This window comes from Olea europaea, unplaced genomic scaffold (genome assembly GCF_002742605.1).
Source record: "Olea europaea var. sylvestris unplaced genomic scaffold, O_europaea_v1 scaffold1300, whole genome shotgun sequence".
NCBI lineage: Eukaryota > Viridiplantae > Streptophyta > Magnoliopsida > Lamiales > Oleaceae > Olea > Olea europaea.
The window spans coordinates 220,532-243,387 of record NW_019230466.1 but is presented as its reverse complement, the minus strand read 5'-3'; the positions used below and the strand labels follow the sequence as shown (position 1 = coordinate 243,387).

General features: G+C 30.3%; 1 protein-coding gene and 1 long non-coding RNA gene across 2 annotated transcripts in view; one reads left to right on the top strand and one right to left on the bottom strand.

Annotated features, from left to right (window-relative positions):
- Positions 1-16,309: 16,309 nt before the first annotated feature.
- On the bottom strand, positions 16,310-17,049 carry LOC111374822. Its single transcript, XR_002699208.1, has 2 exons — positions 16,891-17,049; positions 16,310-16,718 (listed from the first exon to the last, which is right to left on the bottom strand). It is a non-coding gene; the product is annotated as an uncharacterized LOC111374822 (long non-coding RNA).
- A 2,793-nt stretch (positions 17,050-19,842) lies between these two features.
- The window catches only part of LOC111374827 (protein LEO1 homolog), a 12,168-nt gene continuing 9,154 nt past the window's right edge, over positions 19,843-22,856 (top strand). The window contains exons 1-3 of the mRNA XM_022997563.1: positions 19,843-19,871; positions 20,269-20,308; positions 20,409-20,459. Coding sequence (XP_022853331.1) covers positions 19,843-19,871; positions 20,269-20,308; positions 20,409-20,459 — 120 coding nt within the window. The remainder of the gene's footprint in view (positions 19,872-20,268; positions 20,309-20,408; positions 20,460-22,856) is intronic.

The following is a 22,856-nucleotide window of genomic DNA, read 5'->3' as shown; positions in this document are numbered from 1 at the left end:
GCGAAATCCTCTACAGCATTTTGCAATCTTATCATCATGCCACAACTATATCAACAAATTCGCACCCAATTAGAAACCACAAAACTAAAAATTTTAACGTCATTCTATTAATATCTTTCGATATATAAATAAGCATATATAGATCAAAATGAAATGTAGCTCTACCAACTTCATCAACGATGACATCATTTTTGCCCTGTAATTAAAAAATTGAAAGGTGAATAATCATATGCCCATAACATTATAGTCTCTGCTATTTAAATATCCATTTCATTTTTCTAATTATCGTTTTAGTGGACATGAAAATTGCTCATAATTAAATCTAACGTAAAATAAATAGCTTGATAAACCAATAAGGACTAATAAATTATATGTATTATAACAAAAATGCAATTGAGTAAAATTCGTGTGAACATGTGATCCAAAAGCTTAAGTTTTTGTAAAGTGACCACATTTATTTATTTAAATTTGCTCTTCAAAAGCCCCATTAATTCATTTTAGTGGAAATTACACAAAACTCTAGCATTAAAATCAAGAATTCTAAAATCAGGGGGAAAGGTTAACATTTCAAAAATCAGAATTTTTTTATTAATTATTTAAATAAAAAATATAAAACCCTACGCACTACCCAGCAAAAGACACTGACCCATCTCCGTCATTCCCTCTCTCGTCTCTCTATATTATCTCTACACATCTATTTACCATACATTGGAATGGCTGTGAGAGGTGGGACGACGTGAGACTTCAATCTGTGCAAGATGTAGCGTGCAAGCAATGTTAATCTACGAGGTGGAGTGACTGGGTGTGTTAATCTGAGAGTTGTGCGAGGTGCAGTGGAGTGAGATTTCGATTTGTGCAGGGCATATAAATTTTGATGGCTGTGTTAATCTCGTCGCTTGACGCCGTTTACATAGCAACGATGGAGTTATCTACAAGATTTTGAGATCTAGAACAGCGTTAAGAGATCTCGTTGCTATACGAGGTGGAGCGACGAGCGGTATACAGATTCTGGTACCATTGGTGGTGTTTGTGGTGACATTAGGAGTCCACTAGGTCCTGCAGATGGCTGTGTTTGTGGTGTGGTGGTGTTTTGTGGTTTGTAGTGTTTGTAGGGGATTTTTTGCGATTGGTGGTATTTGCGGTGATTGTGGTGGTGATGGTATTTGTAAAGTGGCGGCTTTGGGTGGTGTTTATGTGGTGGCGGTTTTGGGTGGTGTTTTGTGTGGTGACGGCTTTATAGTGGTAGTGGATCTGGTGATAGCGATGCGGAGCTCGTCGTGATGGTGGTGATGTCACCGTTGGTGTTATAGTGGTGGTGATGTCGATTGTGGTAGCGATGGACGACGTCGTTGCTGGTTGTTGGTTGTGGTGTGCTACTTTTGGAGTGGTGGGATGGGGCGTGGGTGCTGTTGGGGTTATAGTGGTGGTGATGCTGACAATGGCGACGGTGTGCGATGTCATTGGTCGTAGTTCGGTGCTTTGGAGTGGTAGGATGGGGTGTGGGTGTTTGTGACGATTTTATTGGTTGATTGAAAGTTTGTTATCAATGCGGTGGTTTTTGCGGTGACGATGGTGGTGGTGCTGTTGAAGGCAACATTGAAGTGGTTGTCGTAAGTGTTGGTAGTGGTGACAGATTATTTAGTTGATTGTGACCGATGAATTGGTTAATCTATGATCAATAAACAATAAATGACCAATGAAAAGATAAATTGTGACTAAAAAATAATATGTGATCTAAAGAATTAATAACTTGCGATTGTGTCTAATAAGTTCTGACATATAATAATTGTGATCTGTGACCTATAAATTTTTTTATTCGTGACCGAGAAATAATATGTGACCTATAAAATTTTTGATTTGTGATCGAAAAATAAATTGTGACCAATAATTTGATAAGTTGTAGCTAAAAATAATCCGTGACTAATTAATTTTTTAATTTGTGATCGATGAACAAACTTTGACCTACAAAATTTTTGAATTTTGATCATAAAATAATTTGTAACATAAAATTTCTGATTTTTGACAAAAAATAATAATAAGTGACTAATTAAATTATTAATTTGTGATCAAATTGTATAGATATGTGACCTTAACATATTTAATTAATAAATAAATTTATTTATTAAATCATAAACAAATTTTAATAAAAATCTGATTTTTGAAGTTTAAAACTTGTTTTCTTAATTTTAAAATATGCCATTGTTAATCTTTTATGTATGAAATTTTTCCTTCATTTTATCATCACCATATCACTTGTACAAGTTTAATAAATTGGTGGCAGCAAATATGAACCCCAAGTCTTCGGCCTATCTCTATCACCATGTTAATCATCTCAACTAAATGCTTAAGGTGTAAGTAGACTACATTCACAAGTAGTACAATAAAAAAGTCAGAATTATACTGGTTACAAACTTGATAGAGATAGGAAAGCAAAAATAATTTCAATTGAACTTTAAATGAAGAAGGATATAATAAAAGTACTTGTGCATTGGCATGTACAGCAAGTTCCAACTTAAAGGGCTATTTAAGATTTCGAGAATCACAAGGTAAAACAATCACCCCAAGTGCACAAGTATTAACGAGAGCTTCTTGGTAACATAGATAGTAAAATAATATTTAATTCCATCAACAAAATATTACCATCTTTAATATCTCTATGTATCTTGAAATTTGAGTGCAAGTACGATAAACCCTGCATTAGATAATATATATAGTTTCAACAAAATAAAAGAAGTAGCCAGCAGAAAATATTTCGAAGATGTCCATATTGTCAATTTTGACATGTCCCAACATAATGACAATTTCACTAAATAAGTTCTTCTCAAATTACCCACTTATTTAGCTCATTTCAAAAATCATGGGAACAAGTATTCTCACCTTTTGCACTTCAGTAAAAGAGGATTAGTATGGAAAAGCAGGTGGTGATAATCAAATTCTAAAATAAAACAATCGTACCATGTGACAATATATTTTAACCTTGGATGGCAAAGCATCATCTCATGGACAAATTCATTCCCTATTACCCAGTAGTTATACAAATCTATAGTAAAGATAAAAGGTTAGATTTTGAAATATAACTAACCAAAATGATGGTACCTTCAACATCTTCCTGCAGATATATGCTATTTGATTTGATACTCCTCTAGAGGCTCCTCAGTAACATTCATCAAGTCAGCAACAGTCCAGCCCCCACAATACTCCATTACAATTTGCCAATAAATACAAAATTCTCAGATATTTAAATTTGGGTGAATAACTTATAGTTGTTATCTGATATTTAAACCAATAGGAGGAGGCACACATCATCATGGTCTCGATGCCATCCAAAAAAGATAAAATTTATCATATACTCAAAGGCCGATGATCTTCTTCATAGCCAAAGATATTCTTCTCCTCGGTAGCTACCTAGATAGCGAACAACATTAGGATGACTACATTGCTGCAACATCTCAATCTCAACGCGAATTTATTCATAACCATCCTCCTATAATTTTTTTCTAGAATTGGTTTCATTCTGCGGCTTGTATGTTTTATTTTCGGTGTGATTCATGAAGTATGTGATCATATAGTTGATATACTATAAAAGTTGTAATTCGTAAAGAATTTGTAGATTTTTTCATTTCTGTTTTCCTTAATCGTATGTGAGCTGCATTTTTCCTTTTTGCTGTCATTAGTGATCTATGTGATGACATTAGAAAGTTTGATGATTAGGGTATTTTTTTTCTATTTTTTCGGTTGTTTATTTGTTAGTGTAGGTCTATCTGAACAATTTTTTGTTGCCTACGTTTTGGTAATAGGCTAAATTGGATGGTGGGGTGGTTCTAATCTCCTAAAGATCCTAAGTTTATATGATTTAGAATTTTCTTTGGCTGAATTTGATTCCTTTAATTCTTGATTTTTGTAAATACGTAACAACTTTCTCTTTAAATAAAGTTGTGAAACTCTGTGAATCCAGGTCTTACAATGTAAGATTATCCATTATACTTGTGTTGGTGGTGATTATTTACAATCCTTACCTTTTGTTCACACTAACATCCTAAATTTCTTAATTGTTAGTCAGCACTAGCTTTCATATACGAATTGGTTTCTTGTCATTATGTAATTTATGTGACTTGTCAAATTGAAGTGAGCTTACTTGGTTTCTATTCTGGTCTGAGGCAAGCTTGATCATGAATACTAATTTTCCCATCTTCAGATAAATTGGATCATTGTACTTGGAGACCGACACCTGTGAGGGAAAGAAGACAATATTTTTTTATCATTGTTTTCAAAAGCATCTAAGGTTCACTTATTCAGTTGCACATTGTGCAAAGCTTCGACTAGAAGCCTCAAAGTTTAAATATTGACGGCCACGTGTAAGGCCTATGCCTTGGCTTACTGATGTGTTTGAGCTCACTAATATTAGTGTATGTTTGGGAACAATTTTAAGCAACTTCTAATTACAAATTTGACCGTTAGCCATTTTTTAATTTCAAAGCCTATAGATTCTCCTGACATTAGCAGACCACATAATGCTCTACTTTTCCAAAATTGCCCTTCCATTACATACAATCAACAACCCACCTACCAAAATCATTTTGAGGGCAAATATGAGAATATATTTGAGTAATAAATGCACCATGCTCAAGGATTTCAGGATGATTTGACAGGAAAATCACTTGTGGATTTTTGACAATTGCTCCCAGACACACGCTTAGATCTTTTCGGCCACTTTCACGACTATCAATTTTTTTATCAAGTTTTTTTCATAGCCTAAAATTCATAAGAATTTTTAATTGTTTTAACTAAGTACAAGTACTTAAAGTAAAGAAGATCTAGTTTCAAAGAGTGTAATGTATAAAATATGTGTTACGTTTATAAGCATTAATCCTTCATTGAAATGGTAGAAATGAAGAAGCAAAAATTTGCAGCAGTTATAGTACCTTTTAAGTCTAAATGTAATGATTAAAAATTATACTATTTATACCATCTTAACTATGCGATCTATAAGTGATTTACACCAAGAAGTTGGACATGTTTTACAAGTTCTAAAAATGCAAAATATAAGAACTCATTAGGAAACTTAATCAAGCCGATAATAATAGGATAGTAATAGGGATTCTCTATAATTACTGGGTTTTATGAAGTTGTTCTATAGTATTGAGGGGGTGTTTGAACCATATTATTTTGGTAATAATGCATTTTTGAATAGTGTATTGATGAGAAATGTGTGGTTAAAAAATAAGGAAAAGTTTTTAATCTGCGTGTAATATTATTTTATTGAAAAATGTGTGATTGAAATGATGTCAAATCACTGTTTAAGAATGCATTTTTTTTTAATAATGTAGCTCAAACATGCCCTGAAATTAATTTTTCATTTGAATGTCACTTTGGCATTCTCCACCATTCATAATGAATAATATGTTTTTATTGTTATATCTTATGTCAATAGTATTTCCTTGTTCAACATGCTGGTACAAAGAAGACAATTATCATGTTAGCATGGGAGCAGAGAAATGGTTGGGTATTGAATTATTGAACAATCATGGTACTTGTACAATGTAATTTACAATTTGGATTACAATGCATGACTTGACAAACATCATATCCATCTATTTGAAAAATTATTTTTAAAATCAATGGTCAGGATTTTTCCAACACACATGTTGTCAATCAAATTGTGCAAATACATTATACAAGTAACTTTATTCGTTGAATTATGGAATTTTACAAAAGAATGCTTTGAAATTCTAAAGTCACGTGGTATAGAAATGCAACTACCCATTTGGGGATAGACACGGTAAATATAATTCATTTTGGACTAGCTTTCAAACAAGTCTTGGTTTTTTGTCATTATGTAATTTATGTGAATTATTAAATTTTATATTTTATATTATAGATGCTATGACTTAGCCACGTTCGTTGATTATGTTACGATTCTTGCCATTTTATATTTGTTCATTTTGGATTTCATTTGTGTTTTGATTTACTTCATGACTTTTTATGACTTTGGGAGCCATTAGTTTACTTAGAAATTAATGTGTATCTAATAATTTTACTAGCTTCTCAATTTTTTTACCTTCAAAAGTTCATTTCATTCACTTCTAAATAATTTCGAATTAAATTCGACCTTTTCTTTTACTTAGCAGATTTGTTTGTATACTATCTGTGTAATTGAGAGCTATTTGAGTGATTTGGTAAGTGGGTTTTACATTAATTGCAATAGAATGATGGAAATTAAGGATAATAAAACTTTTTACTTATAACAAAGCTGAAATTTTCATAAAGGGTTTGCTTCAATATTTGTTTATTCTATTTAATTGAGTGTTGTTTTGTTTATTCTATTTAATTTTTAAAGAAATGTTAAAATTACAAAGAAAGATTGAAAAGAAAAAATTCTACTTGTTGAAATCCTAATTCACCACACTTAGTTTTCCAGCTCCTATCACCATGCTACTTGTTCTGCAAATATATCAACGACAATGCCGGTGGGTCTTTACGTCTGATGGACTATTTTCACAAATTCTTTTCATTCGAATCATGGCATGTGATATATTATACATGTAATTCATAAGCTATTTGTACATTTTTTAATGTTTAATTGTTTGTTGGCTGTATTTTTATTTTGGGTGTCAATAATGATGTATTTGATTATTTGGAGTAGGGGTCGACAAAATGTCCAGACCAAACCAAATCAAATCAAATCGAGAGGTTCGGTTCGATTCGATTCGGTTCGGTTCCACAAAAAAATGAATGGTTTTGGTTCTTTGTATCGAGAACCATTTGGTTCTGGTTCTAATTCTAGAATCGAGAACCAAACTTAATTTATAATTTTAATTTTATATGAATCTAATCTTGCATTAATTAAAAAACCAATCCAAAAACCATTATTTTTGTACAACCCATTAAGCGTATTACTTCAAATTTAAACCCTCAATAGTCCCAAATGCTGCCCTGCATATCCATCAAACTAAGCATGTAGGTTTGGTGGTTTCATGTAAAGAAATTGATTGGACGGAGGATGAAAAAGAAACTTGATATTATTAACTTGAACTTTGCTATTTGTACATTGATTTTTGACACTTTGATTAACACTTGCATTGTAGTCAAGTATCAATTAGATGAAAAAATTGTTTAAAATTTAAACTGTCCAATAGAATAATAACAAGCGACAAAGTATAAACTAAAGTGTACACCATAGTGTACATGTAGCAATATTCTATTAACTTTTGGCAAAGAAGCGTTTGTTTATATTTTTATCGTAATTTATTTTGGGTCAAATATTAAAGTATTTTGGAAGTTGATAAAAATATGTCGATATTAGACTCATTTTGTAGCTTGTATTAAATAGCATATATTGGGTTCAACAATAAATATTTTTTGACTAGTTATACCCGAGTTGTTTTGATAAAAAGGAAGTATTCTAGATTTTATATTTTATTAATAAACAAAATTTAAATTATAATAAAAACAAAACTTTCATTTCCAATTCAATTCATACAGTTCCATGGGGAAATGAAATGAAAATTGAAATTTAATAATTTAAATTTATTAAGCTCATTAGTGATATAGTAATTAACCCACATTAAACCTTATTAACATCAAATTACATTTGAATCTCTATAGTTATATGTTCTGAGTGTAAAAGTGTATGAGTGCACTGAAATGACAAATTTTGCTTTACCCACACAGAAAATTAGTATTTCACATGTCTACACATACTCATACTTTTGAGAAGGAATATCATTTTATTTCACAAGTCATTTTTAGAATTTTTTTGGTAGTGCAAGTAATAAATTCTTATTTTTTTGATATTTTTATAGATTTTGACATAAAATACTCTATGACCTTCGAGTCGATTTTTATGTTAAATCCTACAGAATAGACCGTTTGATCAAATCTGTAAATCCTACGGGATATAGAGGTTCTTATGAAATTCCTTTAATAATTAGATGTCGCGACTAGTTTGCTCTAACTAAGAAATGTCAGTATGCTATATCAGTTTTATATTTATATCATGTTAATAAGAATGTGCACATATTCTTACTGAGTGCTTTTCAAAATACTCATGCTTACAACAACTTTTCAAATGAGAACGGATCGCCTGGACGTGTGGAAAATTGATTGAGTGATGCTTATGGGATCGTTAAGTAAAGTTTTCAGAAAATATAATTGTCAACTTTTATTTGAATAATATATTTATATTAACGCACATTATTTAATATTTTTAGAGATTTAACATTCGACATTTTATCTTAAATCTTAAATTAATAGTTTGGAATGAAGTATATCAAGAATTTTATTTAATATGAAAATTTTACTTAAGTTATTATTTTATCGTTATCGAATTATCGATCACATTTTCAAATTTCAACACTTAATAAAAGCGATATTTCCATTTAAATTAAATGAAGAACATTTTGGTAACATCTCGAGCTTATTTTTATAAAAATAAAATAAAATAATGAAGATGAAAAATATTTCGAGGTATTACACTTACACCTACAATTGAATGTTTTGATTATAGTAATGGAATTTCGCTTGATCAGATTCATGGTGAAATTTTCACGTATTATAGTTTTGATGAATCGATGGACAAATCAGAACAAGGCTTATAGGAAGATTTTTTGAATACTTTGATGTCAAATAGTATTCCACAGCACGAGTAGAAACTTAAGATAAATTGTCATGTAATGTTATTACAGAATATCAGTCCTTCAGAAGGATTATGTAACAGAACAAGTTTTACTCGTCGAAATTTTGAGAAAATGCAGAAGCCACAGCTAGCTCATATTTTGGAAAATATGTATTTTTGTCGAGGATTCCTTTTTTATCCCTCCAAAGTGATCACAGTTCAATTCCATTTAAAAAAACTCAATTTCAAATTAGGTCATACTTTGCAATGATAAGTAAAGTAAAGAGTGAAACGATGATTTCATTGGTTTGTATCTTTCAAATGATTTCATTGGTTTGTATCTTTCAAAACCCGTTTTTTGTTATGGTCAGCTTTACTAGCTTTACCAAGAGCAAAAAGAAGCACATCTATAAAAGTTCTGCTTAAATAGACAAATACAGAGAAATCACACAGCAGATGTACTAAATTTTTTTTTTTTCAAGAAATCCTTTCATCCATACGTTAGTAGAATCACAAATTTTCGATAGATATCTTCTTATGTTCGATAAATAATTACAAGTAGTTACAATTAAAAAAATATTATCACTGAATAAATCACAATTTCAAATTTATTCGACTTATATAATATGCTCCATGTTAAATACCTTGCATACCTTTCTGAACAAATATTTATTTTTAGTTCAATAATTAACAAATTGTGTTGCTTAAATTTTCGTTCTTGAGCTATTGATTTATACTTTAGGCATCTTTTTAAAAATGACATTTTAATTTTATATAGCTCCAAATATTTTGTGAATTGTTTAATTCTATTTCAAATAGCCCCATCAGCTGATGCACACTTCTTTGTTGTTGGAACCAATGAAAAAACCTACAATCGAAGCATGGACATTGTTTCGAATACTAGATGTACCACTAATTTCCTTACTCCTTTGGCCAACGTTACAGTACATTCTCTAATATGAAGGATCACAGTTTATTTACTTATTAAATCCTACATATATAAAAGAGTGAAAGAATGCTAGGACATGTGTCGCTATATCTTTCATTATGTACTTCTTCTTCATTTTTTATTGTTTCCGGGTGAATACCATACCGTTTGTCCATTATTTTCGGCTAAACCATTCCTCTACTCTTTTTCTGATTGATTGTGTAAGCATACATGATTTCTACATGGAGCTACCTTGATTCATCCCCTAATTCATTGAGTTCTTCTCTCATTCTCTACCCTAATTGTAAACTTTATTTGGACGTTCATCAAAATTTTAGCCGCCTCATTTCCCTACTTCAAGGTAATGATTTTACAAAATGGGTGTAATCTCACAATCCATTCCTCTCTTCAATTCTTAAGTGTGGCCATTTCTTTTTCATGAGTTCATTTGTACCATTTAGTTACTCATTTGTCTTTTATGATGAATTTAAATTTCTTTTTTATTGTAAATTGACTTCTCAATCTTCTTTCTCTCTTTCTTCTAAAGAGTTGTAGAAGTCATTATTGCTCCAATTTTGGCCAAAATTGCAACATCTGTGATCAAACTTCTTCACAGACTATTTTATACAACCAAGATGAGTAGTTGAATCTCTCTAATTTGTAAGTATATTTTTTTTGATTTTTTGTTCTTTTGAATTGATCTTCATTTTTCTAAAGTTTTCATTTGTTGCAACACCCGTGACCAAACTCCGTCACAGTTATACAATCTAAGACGAGCACTCTAATTTGTATGTAAGTATGCTTTTTCGATTTTTTGTTCTTTTGAATTGATCTTCATTTTTCTAAAGTTTTCATTTGTTGCAACACCCGTGACCAAACTCCGTCACAGTTATACAATCTAAGACGAGCACTCTAATTTGTATGTAAGTATGCTTTTTCGATTTTTTGTTCTTTTGAATTGATCTTCATTTTTCTAAAGTTTTCATTTGTTGCAACACCCGTGACCAAACTCCGTCACAGTTATACAATCTAAGACGAGCACTCTAATTTGTATGTAAGTATGCTTTTTCGATTTTTTGTTCTTTTGAAATAATCTTCATTTTTTTTAAGTTTTCATTTGATTACCGTGTTTATACGGGCATGGTATTAATTTTGTTCGAAGATAACTTCTAGATAATGGTGAATCAACTAATGGAAATAGTGATGCTGGAGTACTTAGTCAGACACAGGTCTATGCTCTTCTCCCACTTCATTTTAAATTTTAAAATCTCTTCTTCTTTTTTTTTTTTTGTATATTTCATTTTTCATTTGTGTTTTAGGATGGTGGAAATGTTTTTTAACAAATGAAAACCTGGTGGAGAATAAAAATATTTTTTTAACAAAAAGCAAAAAATAAAAAGAATAAAAAAAATAATAAAAAAACACTTTTTTAGTTAAAAAAAGAAAAAGAAAAAGGAGCTAATGCTCCGTGCCGCGCACGGAGTTGCTGCTTCGCACAAGGAGCTGATGCCCCCCTCACTTTTTTTATTTTTTAGTAGTGGCTTTTGCTAAGTGAATCTTGTACTTTTATGTTTTTTAAGCTTTGCTATCAAAATTTAATTGACATGGATGGAGTGAAAAATGCATCATGTGTAAGTTTCCTTTGCCAAATATATAAACAGGATTAATAGTTGGGTCCTACAAAATGTATGAAGTATTAGTTATGAATGTGCTATTGAAATTTATACTTGATTTTAACTAAATTTATATATTTATAAATCTGATCCAAATCACTTGATTTTAACTAAATTTATAAACATATTTATAAATTGTATCCAAATCAAGAATATAATTTTTAAAGATTGTTACTCCAAAGTACGAATTTTAAAGGCCCGCTAGGCTTCTTTTTTAGTTTTGAGGTTTGAGTTCATTTTTAGTTTTTTGGTTTTGAGATTTGATTTTTAGATTGTTAAAAACGCGTTTGATTTGTCGTTTTAAAAAATTATTTCTCAAAAAAAAAATTAGAAAATACATTTGGTTTGAAATTCTAATTTTTTTTAAATAACATTTCATTTCATAAAATTTAATTATTTTGTAAAATAGAATAATTGTATGTTAACATTATCAAGTAATATATATATTTTAAAGTTGTTGAATCTTACAATTTTTTTTCTTATTATAAAAGTAAAATAAAAATAAATAATAAATTGAGTTCAAAATATAGGAAATAGAAAAAATAAATTAATGACATGCACTAAGAAGATTTTTATGTGTTTCTTTAAATATATTTTTAAAATCTTTTATGTAAATAATTATAAGAGCTTTAACTATTTTTATTTTTCTAGAAATTATATAATTTTATTTTTTCATGAATTTATCAATTATAAATAAATTTTTCGTTTAAACGCCTATTTTTCATTTTTCAAAATTTTCACTAAAAATACTCAAAAATCGTAAAATATGTTTTGAGTTTTGGGTTAATTTCACAAACGGTCACTGAACTTACAGAAAAATTACAAAACGGTCACTGAAGTTTAAAACTTTCAGTAATGATCACTTAAGTATTGAGACGCTTTCAAAAATGATCACTGAAATTTAAAAAGTTTCTGAAACGATCACTGAAGTCGAAAAACACTTTTTTAATTTTTTTGGTTACATTTGCGGCAATTTTTCGACTATTTTCAACCATCGATACTATCGAATTTTGATACCGTTGAAAAGCCCACAACGTCCTCTTCAATTACCACTCAAAATCTCTCCGTAACACCAAGGAATTCGACGGAAAAATTACTGCAAATGTAGCCCCAAAAAATTTGAAAATCTGCCCAGATTTTTATGATTTTTGAGCGATTTTTACAGCAATTTTCTAGTGACTTTCGACCATCAAGACTGTCAGATTTTGATACCGTTGGAAAGCCCACAATGTCCCCTTCAATTACCATCCAAAATCTCCCCCAAACTCCAAAGGATTCGGCCGGAATAAACCCGCAAATTCGACATCCCAAAAAGGCGAAAATCTGGGATGCCAACTTTGTGAGTTTATTCTGATCGAATCCTTTGGAATTTTGGGGAGATTTTGGATGCTAATTAAAGAGGACATTGTGGGCTTTCCAACGGTATCAAAATTTGGCTATTTTAGTGGTTGGAAGTTGTCAAAAAATCGTTGCAAAAATCCACCAAAAATCTGAAAATTTGGGCAGATTTTTGCCTTTTCGGGTAGGCAACTTTGTGGGTTTATTTCGGCGGAATCTTTTGGAGTTTGGGGGAGATTTTTTGTTGCAATTGAAGAGGACATTGTAGGATTTCCAATGGTATCAAAATCCGGTGGTATCGGTGGTCGGAAGTAGTCGAAAAATTGTCGCAAAAGTAGCTCAAAAATTTTTAAACTTCAGTGACCATTTTTGAAAGCGTCCCAATACTTAAGTGACCGTTACTGAAAGTTTTAAACTTCAGTGACCGTTTTGTAATTTTTCTGTAACTTCAGTGACCGTTTGTAAAATTAACCCTTTGAGTTTTATGTTATAATTTTATCTTTATTTTCGAAAATGCATTTTTAGAAATATCAAACAAACATGTTTTCAATATTTTGCAAAACTAAAAACAACAAACCAAATGCACGTTTCTCCTTGTAACTCAAACTAATCTTGCTACTTGTGGCACCTTGAGCTAAGCTTTCAAGGCACACAAATTCAAAGTTAAACAAGGGCTGACTCACCATGTGCCAAAGATTGGTTTTAGGGGAAATGTTGTATTTACAATTTGTACACTATGTTTTATATTTTGTATATTTTAGTGCTAAAAATTTAATCTTTCTTAAGTAATTATCTAGTTTTAAGATAGTATGTTTATTTTGTTTTCTATTTATTTTTGTTTTGACTATGAATCAACGTATTTGAGTATACAATTTTATATTTGTGTATCTTTTAATTTGTTTTTGTTTTATCATGATCATCAAAATTTATACTTAATGTCGGTATGATCGCCCAAATTCATATTACGTTTTATCATGATTACTTAACTTCTTTTCATCATTTTTACTAATTTTAAAATGGGTAAAACGATAACTTCACATTATATATAAATTAAATTTAAAAAATTAAAATAAAAACTTATTTAAAAAATGTTACTTAAAAAAATAAAATAAAAACTTATTTTAAAAAAAACAACATTTTAAAAACAAAATAAAATCTTATTTAAAAAAATATTTTAAAAATATGTTACTTAGAAAAATAAAATAAAAAGTTAGTTTAGAAAGAAGGGTTTTCAAAATAAAATAAAAATTTATTTTAACAAAAATGTTTATATATATATAATCCAAAAATTACCATTTTATTATTTTTAAAATTAGTAAAAAGATGAAAAGAAGTTGGATGGTCATGGTGAAACATTATATGAATTCTATGGTTATGGTGAAATAAAATCAAATAGAGTGATCATAGTGACATTAAATATAAAATTGAGTGATCATTGATGGATTTAACCTCATAAATATATGTTTGACCTTATTTTTTAATTTATCAATTCTTAAGCACACATTTTATCAATTTTTTTTATTTATCAAAATCTACTGAAAATTTAATTTTTAGCTAAACTGATTTGGCCCTTATTTTAGGTTAATTTTGATTTATTGACTTAATAAAGAAATTTTGGTAGAAAAGGGATTTTCTTAAGAAATATATAAAAATGGTGTGAATGTAAATTTTTATTATTATATCAATCATTATTCTGAAAACCTCATCTAAATTTCAATTAAGTTTGATATTGTTGTCTTATCATGCTTTGTATTTTTTTAATACATAAATTTCACTTGCATCAACTTAAACTTGAAACTTGATCTCATTACCTTGCAGCACTTTTATATTTTTTAGAATACTAATTTTAAGTGTAAAATAAGTTATATACATAAATTGTAACTAGATATAGAATGCATACTTAATTTTAGAGTTTGAACAAATGAAATGCATACTTAAATTTTTTGTGTTTTAATTTCGTCATTAGGGATTGACGGGATTCCATTTAATTCTGGATCCAAGCGAACCAAAGCAAACCATAACCCAATAATTTTTTGGTAATGGAACCAATGATTTTTTTTAAAAGATATGAAAGCAAACCATTCGATTCTGATTTTATTTTATTTTATTCTGATTCTATTACTTAAATTTTCATATGATAAGTGCACATTAAAATCTATCACTATATTCATAAATTAGTAACATATGTCCAAATCTAAAAAATAAACATCAAACAAATTCAACCTCAAATTATCAATCATCAAATGAAATATTTTGTCAAAAAATATTCATAAAAGTCCAAACTAACAAACAAAACAAAGTCATAATTTGAATACACAAAAATCAAGTTTCATCTTCATACAAAATATTGTCTAATAACAATATTTCATTAATGTAGATGAATGACTCACTAACAAAAGTTGAACTTTATTCTTTATAAACAAGATTTTCATTTTTATTATTCTTTTTAAAACTAGTTTCAAAATGTCTTTCACATTTACAAATGAATTTTTGGAAAATTTACAAACACTTATTTCTAACATTAGTTAATCAACTAACGTGTAACGCACGTTCACCCCACTAGTAGACATAAATATTTCAATATTAAATTTCCCTTATAAGTGCTTGCTGTTCTTCAAGTGATTCTATTAGATGATTTTATCTTCTTTTTTTTCTTTTTAGAGCTAGTTAGGCAAATTATCATGTTTGTTAAGGCTGTTTTCCATACTTTTTCTTGCAGGTGATTCACCATGAATTTGGTATCCTACAACAATAGGTATGTGATGTGTGCACAAAACTATATACACTGTATACTCCAAATTAGTTTATATCTAGTCCTCGAAATCTTACTTATTAATAAACGTTCTATAGCCACAGAAAAGACAGTTGATAGATTGAAAATCAGAGGGGTGTCTATGACATTGGTTTGTACATCATCCTAAGTTCTGCTGGTGCAGCAAAGGTATACGACAATCTCGATTTGAAAATTTATATCATATCTAATAATATTTTTTGGATTGAACTCATGGGCAGTTAGAAAAGTAATAACAAAAGTCAACAGCAAATGATTAGAATGGCTTTCTATCCTCTTAACCCTAATGTTTCTATTGTGGATGTAACTTATCAACTTCACAAAATCACTTCTTATGAAGATATTAAAATATGCCATCTCTTTGCTTTTGCTTCCATCCGACATTCTAATTCTCAGTCACTGTTATAATGGCATTTCAGATTCTTAATAATTTTATGTGAATTCCTATTGTTGAAAATGAGGTATGCCTAAGAACAGAGCCGGTCCTGTGATTCTCGGGGCTCGAGGCGAAACCTGGAAATTAGACCCCCGGCGAAATCAACGTAAATGCAAATTTCAACAATGTATTATTCGACCCATTACTAACTTGAAAAACTAACATTAAAACAACAACCAAATATATTATAGAAAATTATCCAATGATAAAGAATCATGTAGCATTATGTAAATCATTATGTAGGCCTTGATGTACATGTAACATGCTCCAAAGCAAATAAGTACAAAGCAGATTTCTACTAAAAAGATTTGCCACCTACCACAACATACCACCACAACCACATCGATCCAAACCCATCAACCTTCCTTCAATTACACATCTAACAGCATTGCTGTAGCCACAAAACTACCAACCAGAATCGAAAACTTCCCTCACAATGTTTTTACAAGATTGAAATCATAAGTTTAAACAAAATGTATTATGGATCTACCTAAGTAAATATGAATTAAACTTACGCATGCCAATTGAATATCATCAAAAAATGGACATCAGAGTTTATTTTCCCTTTCCCTTTTCTTCAGTAACCAAGAACACAAATATTACAAATCATAATACAGAACGGAAAATTGAAATTCTTCACAAAAACAAATCTGTGAAAACTTCAAATAAAGGTAGCACAAAAAGGCCCATCTTACAGATATTGTTACTTGCTCTTCAACCAGCTAGTTGGCTCGGAGACTTATTGAACATCGTGTGCCATATGTAAGCCCGGGACAACACCATTTCAAGATCCATTTCATTCCAATTGTGCAAAATGTTGAACTTGATTGATGGTGAATCTAACCAAGCCTATCCAGGATCATTAAAATCACAAGTTGTGTGCTTTAACATCCTTCTCTACTCTCCACCACATACATCTTAAATCACTCGGGAAAATCCTATCAAATGGAACAAATATCAATGCAGGAATTCCAATAATTTTCAGACAAAAGCAATAAATAGTACTCCCAAACTTTACCCTCCACTTTCAATTTCATTGCATGGATTGCAAAAACTTAGAGAATGCCCATTAAAAAGTATTTATTATTTACTTTGATCCACATGTCTCACCATTTTGAAAAAGTCTACGTTGAAAACGGGGACATCAACTGCGGTGGTGGATGGCTTTCGAAAGCGGAGGCTTGTCGTTGTGAGGGCTATGGCCAAGGGTGGCGGAAGGGTGGTGGTGAGGAAGAGAGACAGGAGGCCAAGCAATGGAACAGAAGAAAATCTCCAGAAGAAGGCCATTCTGGCTCAATGAAATTGTAAATAATGAGAAAAATAAGGGAAAAAATCGAAAGCAACCATTGGAGGCGGAGAAGAGATTAAAAATTACTGGACGGAGATTAGAGAAATTAAGGGGAAGAGAAAAAACCTCGGACCATTTCCTTATTGAAGAATAGAACAGAACATCATGCATCAATATAAATATTCTTAAATGAGTACAGTATATTCACAAATAGAAAATTATAAATGTTAAGGAAGTTTTGTCCATTTCATGATTAATAGGAAAATCAAAACGTCTTTTTTGTGACTGAGAAATTTTGTCTTCCCTGGATTTATGACTTGACTCTTTTTCTCAATGAACCGTCTCCCATTTTTCATGAGTATTTACTATTTACTTTGTTCAAAGTAATTTAGCCCCTGTTTGATGTCCATTTTTCAACAGGATTTACTATTTACTCTTTCTTCATATTTACATAACTGGACGTTGTTCAAATTTGTCGAATTAGACAATAAACTTCATAATGCTTTCACAATTTATACAAAAGCCATATGATGTTTACATCACGTCTTTAAATGTAAATGTAAATTTCAATTGAGACATTTTGTCAAACACCTTGATGGTATCATAGAAAATCAAAGGGAAAGAGCACCATTTAATTTTGGAGCTAATCCAAAATTTAATGACAATTTTTTTAATGTAAACCAAAAAACTACTAAAATTCAAAGTTCAACCTCAAAAATAAAGTGTATTCAAAATTACCTTCAAATTCACGAGTGTAATTCTTCAAGTTTGAATTTCCTTCTATACTCCCAGAATTTCTCTTTGATGACTTTAATTCATGATATTCATTTACCTACTTTGACCATTGATAAAATCGACCAAATATCGATAAAGATTTGCCAAATTCAAACTTTTACAGAGCAAGAAAAGTTTTTCGCTCAAAATTTGCCCCAAAATCACCCAATCGTCCCTAGGGAAACTCTCGTTAGAACTACGAAGATGCAACAACATTAAATTGGTGGGTAAGGTTTTCTCTCTACAAGAATACTGGAGTCCAAGTCGGAATCGGGAATGAAGGTTTCTCGATAGTTTACTGATGCAAGGATTCCCCCTTCTAATTTAGGTTTTTGTTGTGGGTGTCAATGTTTTGAACGTAATTAATGCGATAATAGTAGTTTAAGTCAGTTTTAAGGTATTAATCAAATACTTAATTTTTTTAGGGTATTGCACCTAATTATCCCAAAATTAAAAAAAGAGGCCCCTTAGATTTTGGGCCATTGTTCAAAGCAAAAAAAAAAAAAAAGAGCCCCTTTTTTTTTGGGCCATTTTTAAAAAAAAAAAAAAAAAAAAAAAAAAGGGGCCAGCAATATGAGGACTCCTTAGATTTTGGGCCTGAAACGCAGGCCTCATCTGCCTTTAGGCAGGATCGGGCCTGCCTAAGAAGGTGCATTCAAAGGCAAACTTGGATAAACTTGAAGATGTTTATTTCTAATAATTTTGATATGGTAATGTGCTTTCACATTGAATTGGTTTTATGTTGTTCATTATTTAGTTTCCTTAGAGCAGCCTTAACGTTGTAATTTTTGCTCCTTTTCATGTCCCTTTTCCTTTTCCTTTCTCTTTTCCTTTCCATTGAAGAGCAGCTCTCGATTATTACACTTTGTTGAGCTCCAAAGCCTAACTCTTTTTCCTCTATATTAACAACAAAATTCATGTTATGTCCTCAACAGGTCTTGAATTTCCATAAACATACAATATGTGATTTTTATGATTTGTTCTGTTTAGCATGTAAATTTTTTTTTTTCTAATTACAAGGAAACCCATGGTGTACCTATTGTTTTATGTTACCTAGGTAGGTGCAATTTTGTTGTATTCTGGTTATCATAATGATGTCTTGTTTGTAAACCCTCCATTTTATGATATGAAAAATTTTATTTACATTCAGACAAACAAGTGATATAACATTTAATAAGATTTATATATTTATCTCTTGTATACTGATTTTCTACATTTAAGCACCCATTCTTTGGATTGCATTCTTTTGTATTATTGAAGTTCTTTCTATTAATATATGATGTATTCTCCTTTGATTATATGAATACATGCACATAAATTATTTCCAGTATACACCAAAGTCAAATGGTCCCTTTCCCTCCATTCAAATACACAAACTGTTCTCGTGAAGAGTAATAATTACACGATCTTTCAAAGGCATGTGTGCTTGTATGAAGAGGAAAAATAGGAAGGCTATCTTCTCGGGGTATGATCTTAATGTGAATTGAAATATTAATTATCATATATGTAATTTCATGTGTCTTTCCACACAACCATTCAATTGATTTGATGGTTTTTCAGGTGCGGGATTACTTTTTACTTTTGCTTTATTTTTTTTCTTATATGGTTTCGATTATGTTCATATTTATTTAGGTTAGTACTGTATATCAATTGTATATGGAATAATTTATTTCATTGGGGGAACAAAGACCACTTGACAAGTTACCAAAGGCATGATTTGCACTTCTAAATCTTCTTTACCTTAGAAGACTCTACCCATTAATTATATTTTACTTATGAGTACCCCCTTTTTCACGCGCAAACCATTTTTTACTGTCATTATCCAGTTCTCTTAAAGTAACCATAATCCTTTTCCACCTTTTTCTTGTACTTTCAACATGACGGCCATTGAATAACCATAATTGGCATCTGGGTTTAAGATCAGATAAACGAGACGTAGCACTATAACTTATTAATCTTGGACCCTGCCAATGTATATATGGACAATTGCATTCCTATGAATGTTTAGCTTGCCTACAATTCTCATAAGGTACCATGATCAGCTAATAGTTGTTCATAATGTAATGTTGAGATTGCTTCCATTTTATTGACCTTCAAATTGATTTTCTATGATTTGATAGTTTTCCAATTGGCTAAGAGCTTGTTTGGGAGTGCTTTTTTTCCCTCAAAAAATTGATTTTTTGATTGTTATTTTATTATTCCAGCCATCATATTTGATTTCTTCTTTCTTAGGTGGACTCCACTTTTCTTCTAACGGTCAAAAAATCAATTCTCAAAATCACTCCCAAATAGGCTCTAAGTCACTGGATGAAGTAGGCTCGGTAAAATTGACTATTGCAACACTTTTATATAATTTTACCGGTGTACATGTTTTCAGTAAAATATGTTCCTAGCTATAGTTGCACTGTGATTTGTGTGCTTTTTAGTCTTCATAGTTCTAAGCACTCTCAAGTTGAAAAACACAAGGTTAACTAACTCTAGCAATTGCCTTTTTACACAGTTGATATGTTGAAACCACAGCTACTCCTACAGTTATGTTGCTAAATTTTTTAATGCTCCTAACCAGAGCATTTTTAAATATAGAATGCAATCACTTATGGTTGTTTGGATTTTCAAGGTAACCTCATAAGATCTTCTTTTTAGCAATTATATTTCTTGAAGCAAATGCCACAATTTGTGAGAATAAAATTTATTCAGCAAGTTTATAGATCTCTTAGTTGAAATTCTAGGGTGCTAGCAATTTCACTTTCTGAAGTATTTTAATGATTGTCTCTCTTTTTTACGAGCATTTGGTTCTGTAGAGATTGTCAAAACCCCAGAGGTATGAGGAGAGAGACTTCAAACATACATTGGATGGAGGTGCTAGTCAGTTATCGAACCACAGTTGATGCTATTGATCACTCTTGCAAAAATAGTGATAACGATAAGGATGAGGGCAATAATAGTGGTACATCTTTGGCTAGCCATCTACGTTGTCAAGGTAGAATTATTTTTGGTACCTCTTCTATTAAACCTTTCAATGAGTATTCCTATTTAATTTTTGCGTTTTTCACTATAAGTGTTTAAATGCACAGTAAAAAATCATCAGAAAACTTTTCATTCAATTTCTTCCGTCATACTATTCTTCAAAAGGTTACAAGATAAGTAAAATAAAATGACAAATTACTATACCAAAACATCTTGAATTAATTTGTTTACTAACATTTCATGCTTTAATTTTCAAATTAGAACAAACTGATAAATACGAATGTAAAAACTAACAACGAAGTTTCTTTTAAGGTACAATCATGATAATCCTATATCCGGAGATAATCAATCATCTACCACTTACAGAGTCACGAAATGGACAAGACATAAATGGGGGTCAAGGTAAGGCGTCATTTTAACTTTTCATTTCGATTATATCACCTTGATTTTTTTTTTCCATGCTTATAAATTTTATTTGGTGGTTCATATGTTTAACTCAACAAATATGGAGCCCTATATATTTTTTTGCACCAATATCTTAATCAATTTTTTCAAGAAATTTTATGTCCAACATGTGTGCTATACAATGCTCTTTCGTTGTTCACTTCACATATAATAAGTCTAAAAAAAAATTGTCAATAAACATGTTGTCATACATGTTGGATAGCCACATTGATAATTTAAAATTGTTACTTGACTGCAAAATTATTACTCTGTTGCATAATTTTTTTTTCCCTTTTAAGCTAATTTCATTTTTTAATGTAACAAGTTAATAAGCATCGGGAATTCCAGGACAGTATACGCTTCTATGTTTTTCTATTAATGGTTTCAAAAAGACATTTCTTAATTTCTTTGTTTGCTTCATATGTTTCAAAACTGTATTTTATTGGTAAACTCATATGGAAATTTACCTTGTCAAATTAAGTTTATTTTATTGATCTCATTCAACTAAAATATCTCTTGTAAATCCGTGAAACTCAACAAACTAACATTACTTAAAAAGTAACACAGTACAGTGCATTGGCAGACGACTAGTTATAGATAAAAGAAATGATTCATAATACAACTTCAAATTAAATTTAAGAGCGTAATTGAACTCTTACAGAGATAACGAATATATGATGGATGATCTCGACATAAGAACTTAAGAGTTTAGAAGAGGTGTGTCAGAGTTCGCTATTTTATCTCACATCATACCCTAGAGTAAAACATTCAAATGATTTATAACATGCACACCACGCTTATAAAGCAAAGATCCACCAATATGCAATTAACCACTCGAAAAAATACACTTTCGTACTATTAAGAACATTAGGTTATTAGGTTAGTCATGGAACAACTTAAAACCACCATTAAACACATTAGTTACAAAATATGTTATGATGCCATAACCAATTTCATATCTTAATAACGAGGGCAAGTTATTTTACCCGTCAAACTACAAAATCGACATGATCATAACCAACTCAAGTCGGTTTTGGTGGATTTCGTGACTTGGCGAGTTTATTTTTGGGTAACTTTTGTTTGTTATTACAAAAAAAAAAAAAAAAAAAAAATATTTTCAAGGGTATTTTACCTTTTAAATGGTCAAACTGATCCAATAGGGCTCAAATTGACTGAAAACAATCATATTCATACTCAAATTTTGACTAACATAGGTCCATTTTGGGCTAGATTTCGTCCAACCTAAAGAGTTGATTTGACGGTCAAGTTAAGCCCAAACCCGATCGGCCCAATCCAACAAATGCCATCCCTATCAATAACAATCAAAAGATGCAAGCATACATTCAAGGGTAATTAATGCAAAATCTAATTTACCTTTGCCTTTATTGCGAAATAAATCCATATCATTTCATATTGATGAAAACTCCCGTAAATAATCTTTTAAGTACATAATACAATATTTTCTTTCATTTTTTAATAAAGCATTCTAAAATGACTAATACCCTCCTCTTTAAATAAAAAAATAAATAAATAAATAAAAGAAGAAAAAATAATGAACTAATTGCAAGTATAGTTCTAAATTTAAAAAAAAATACAAATAAGT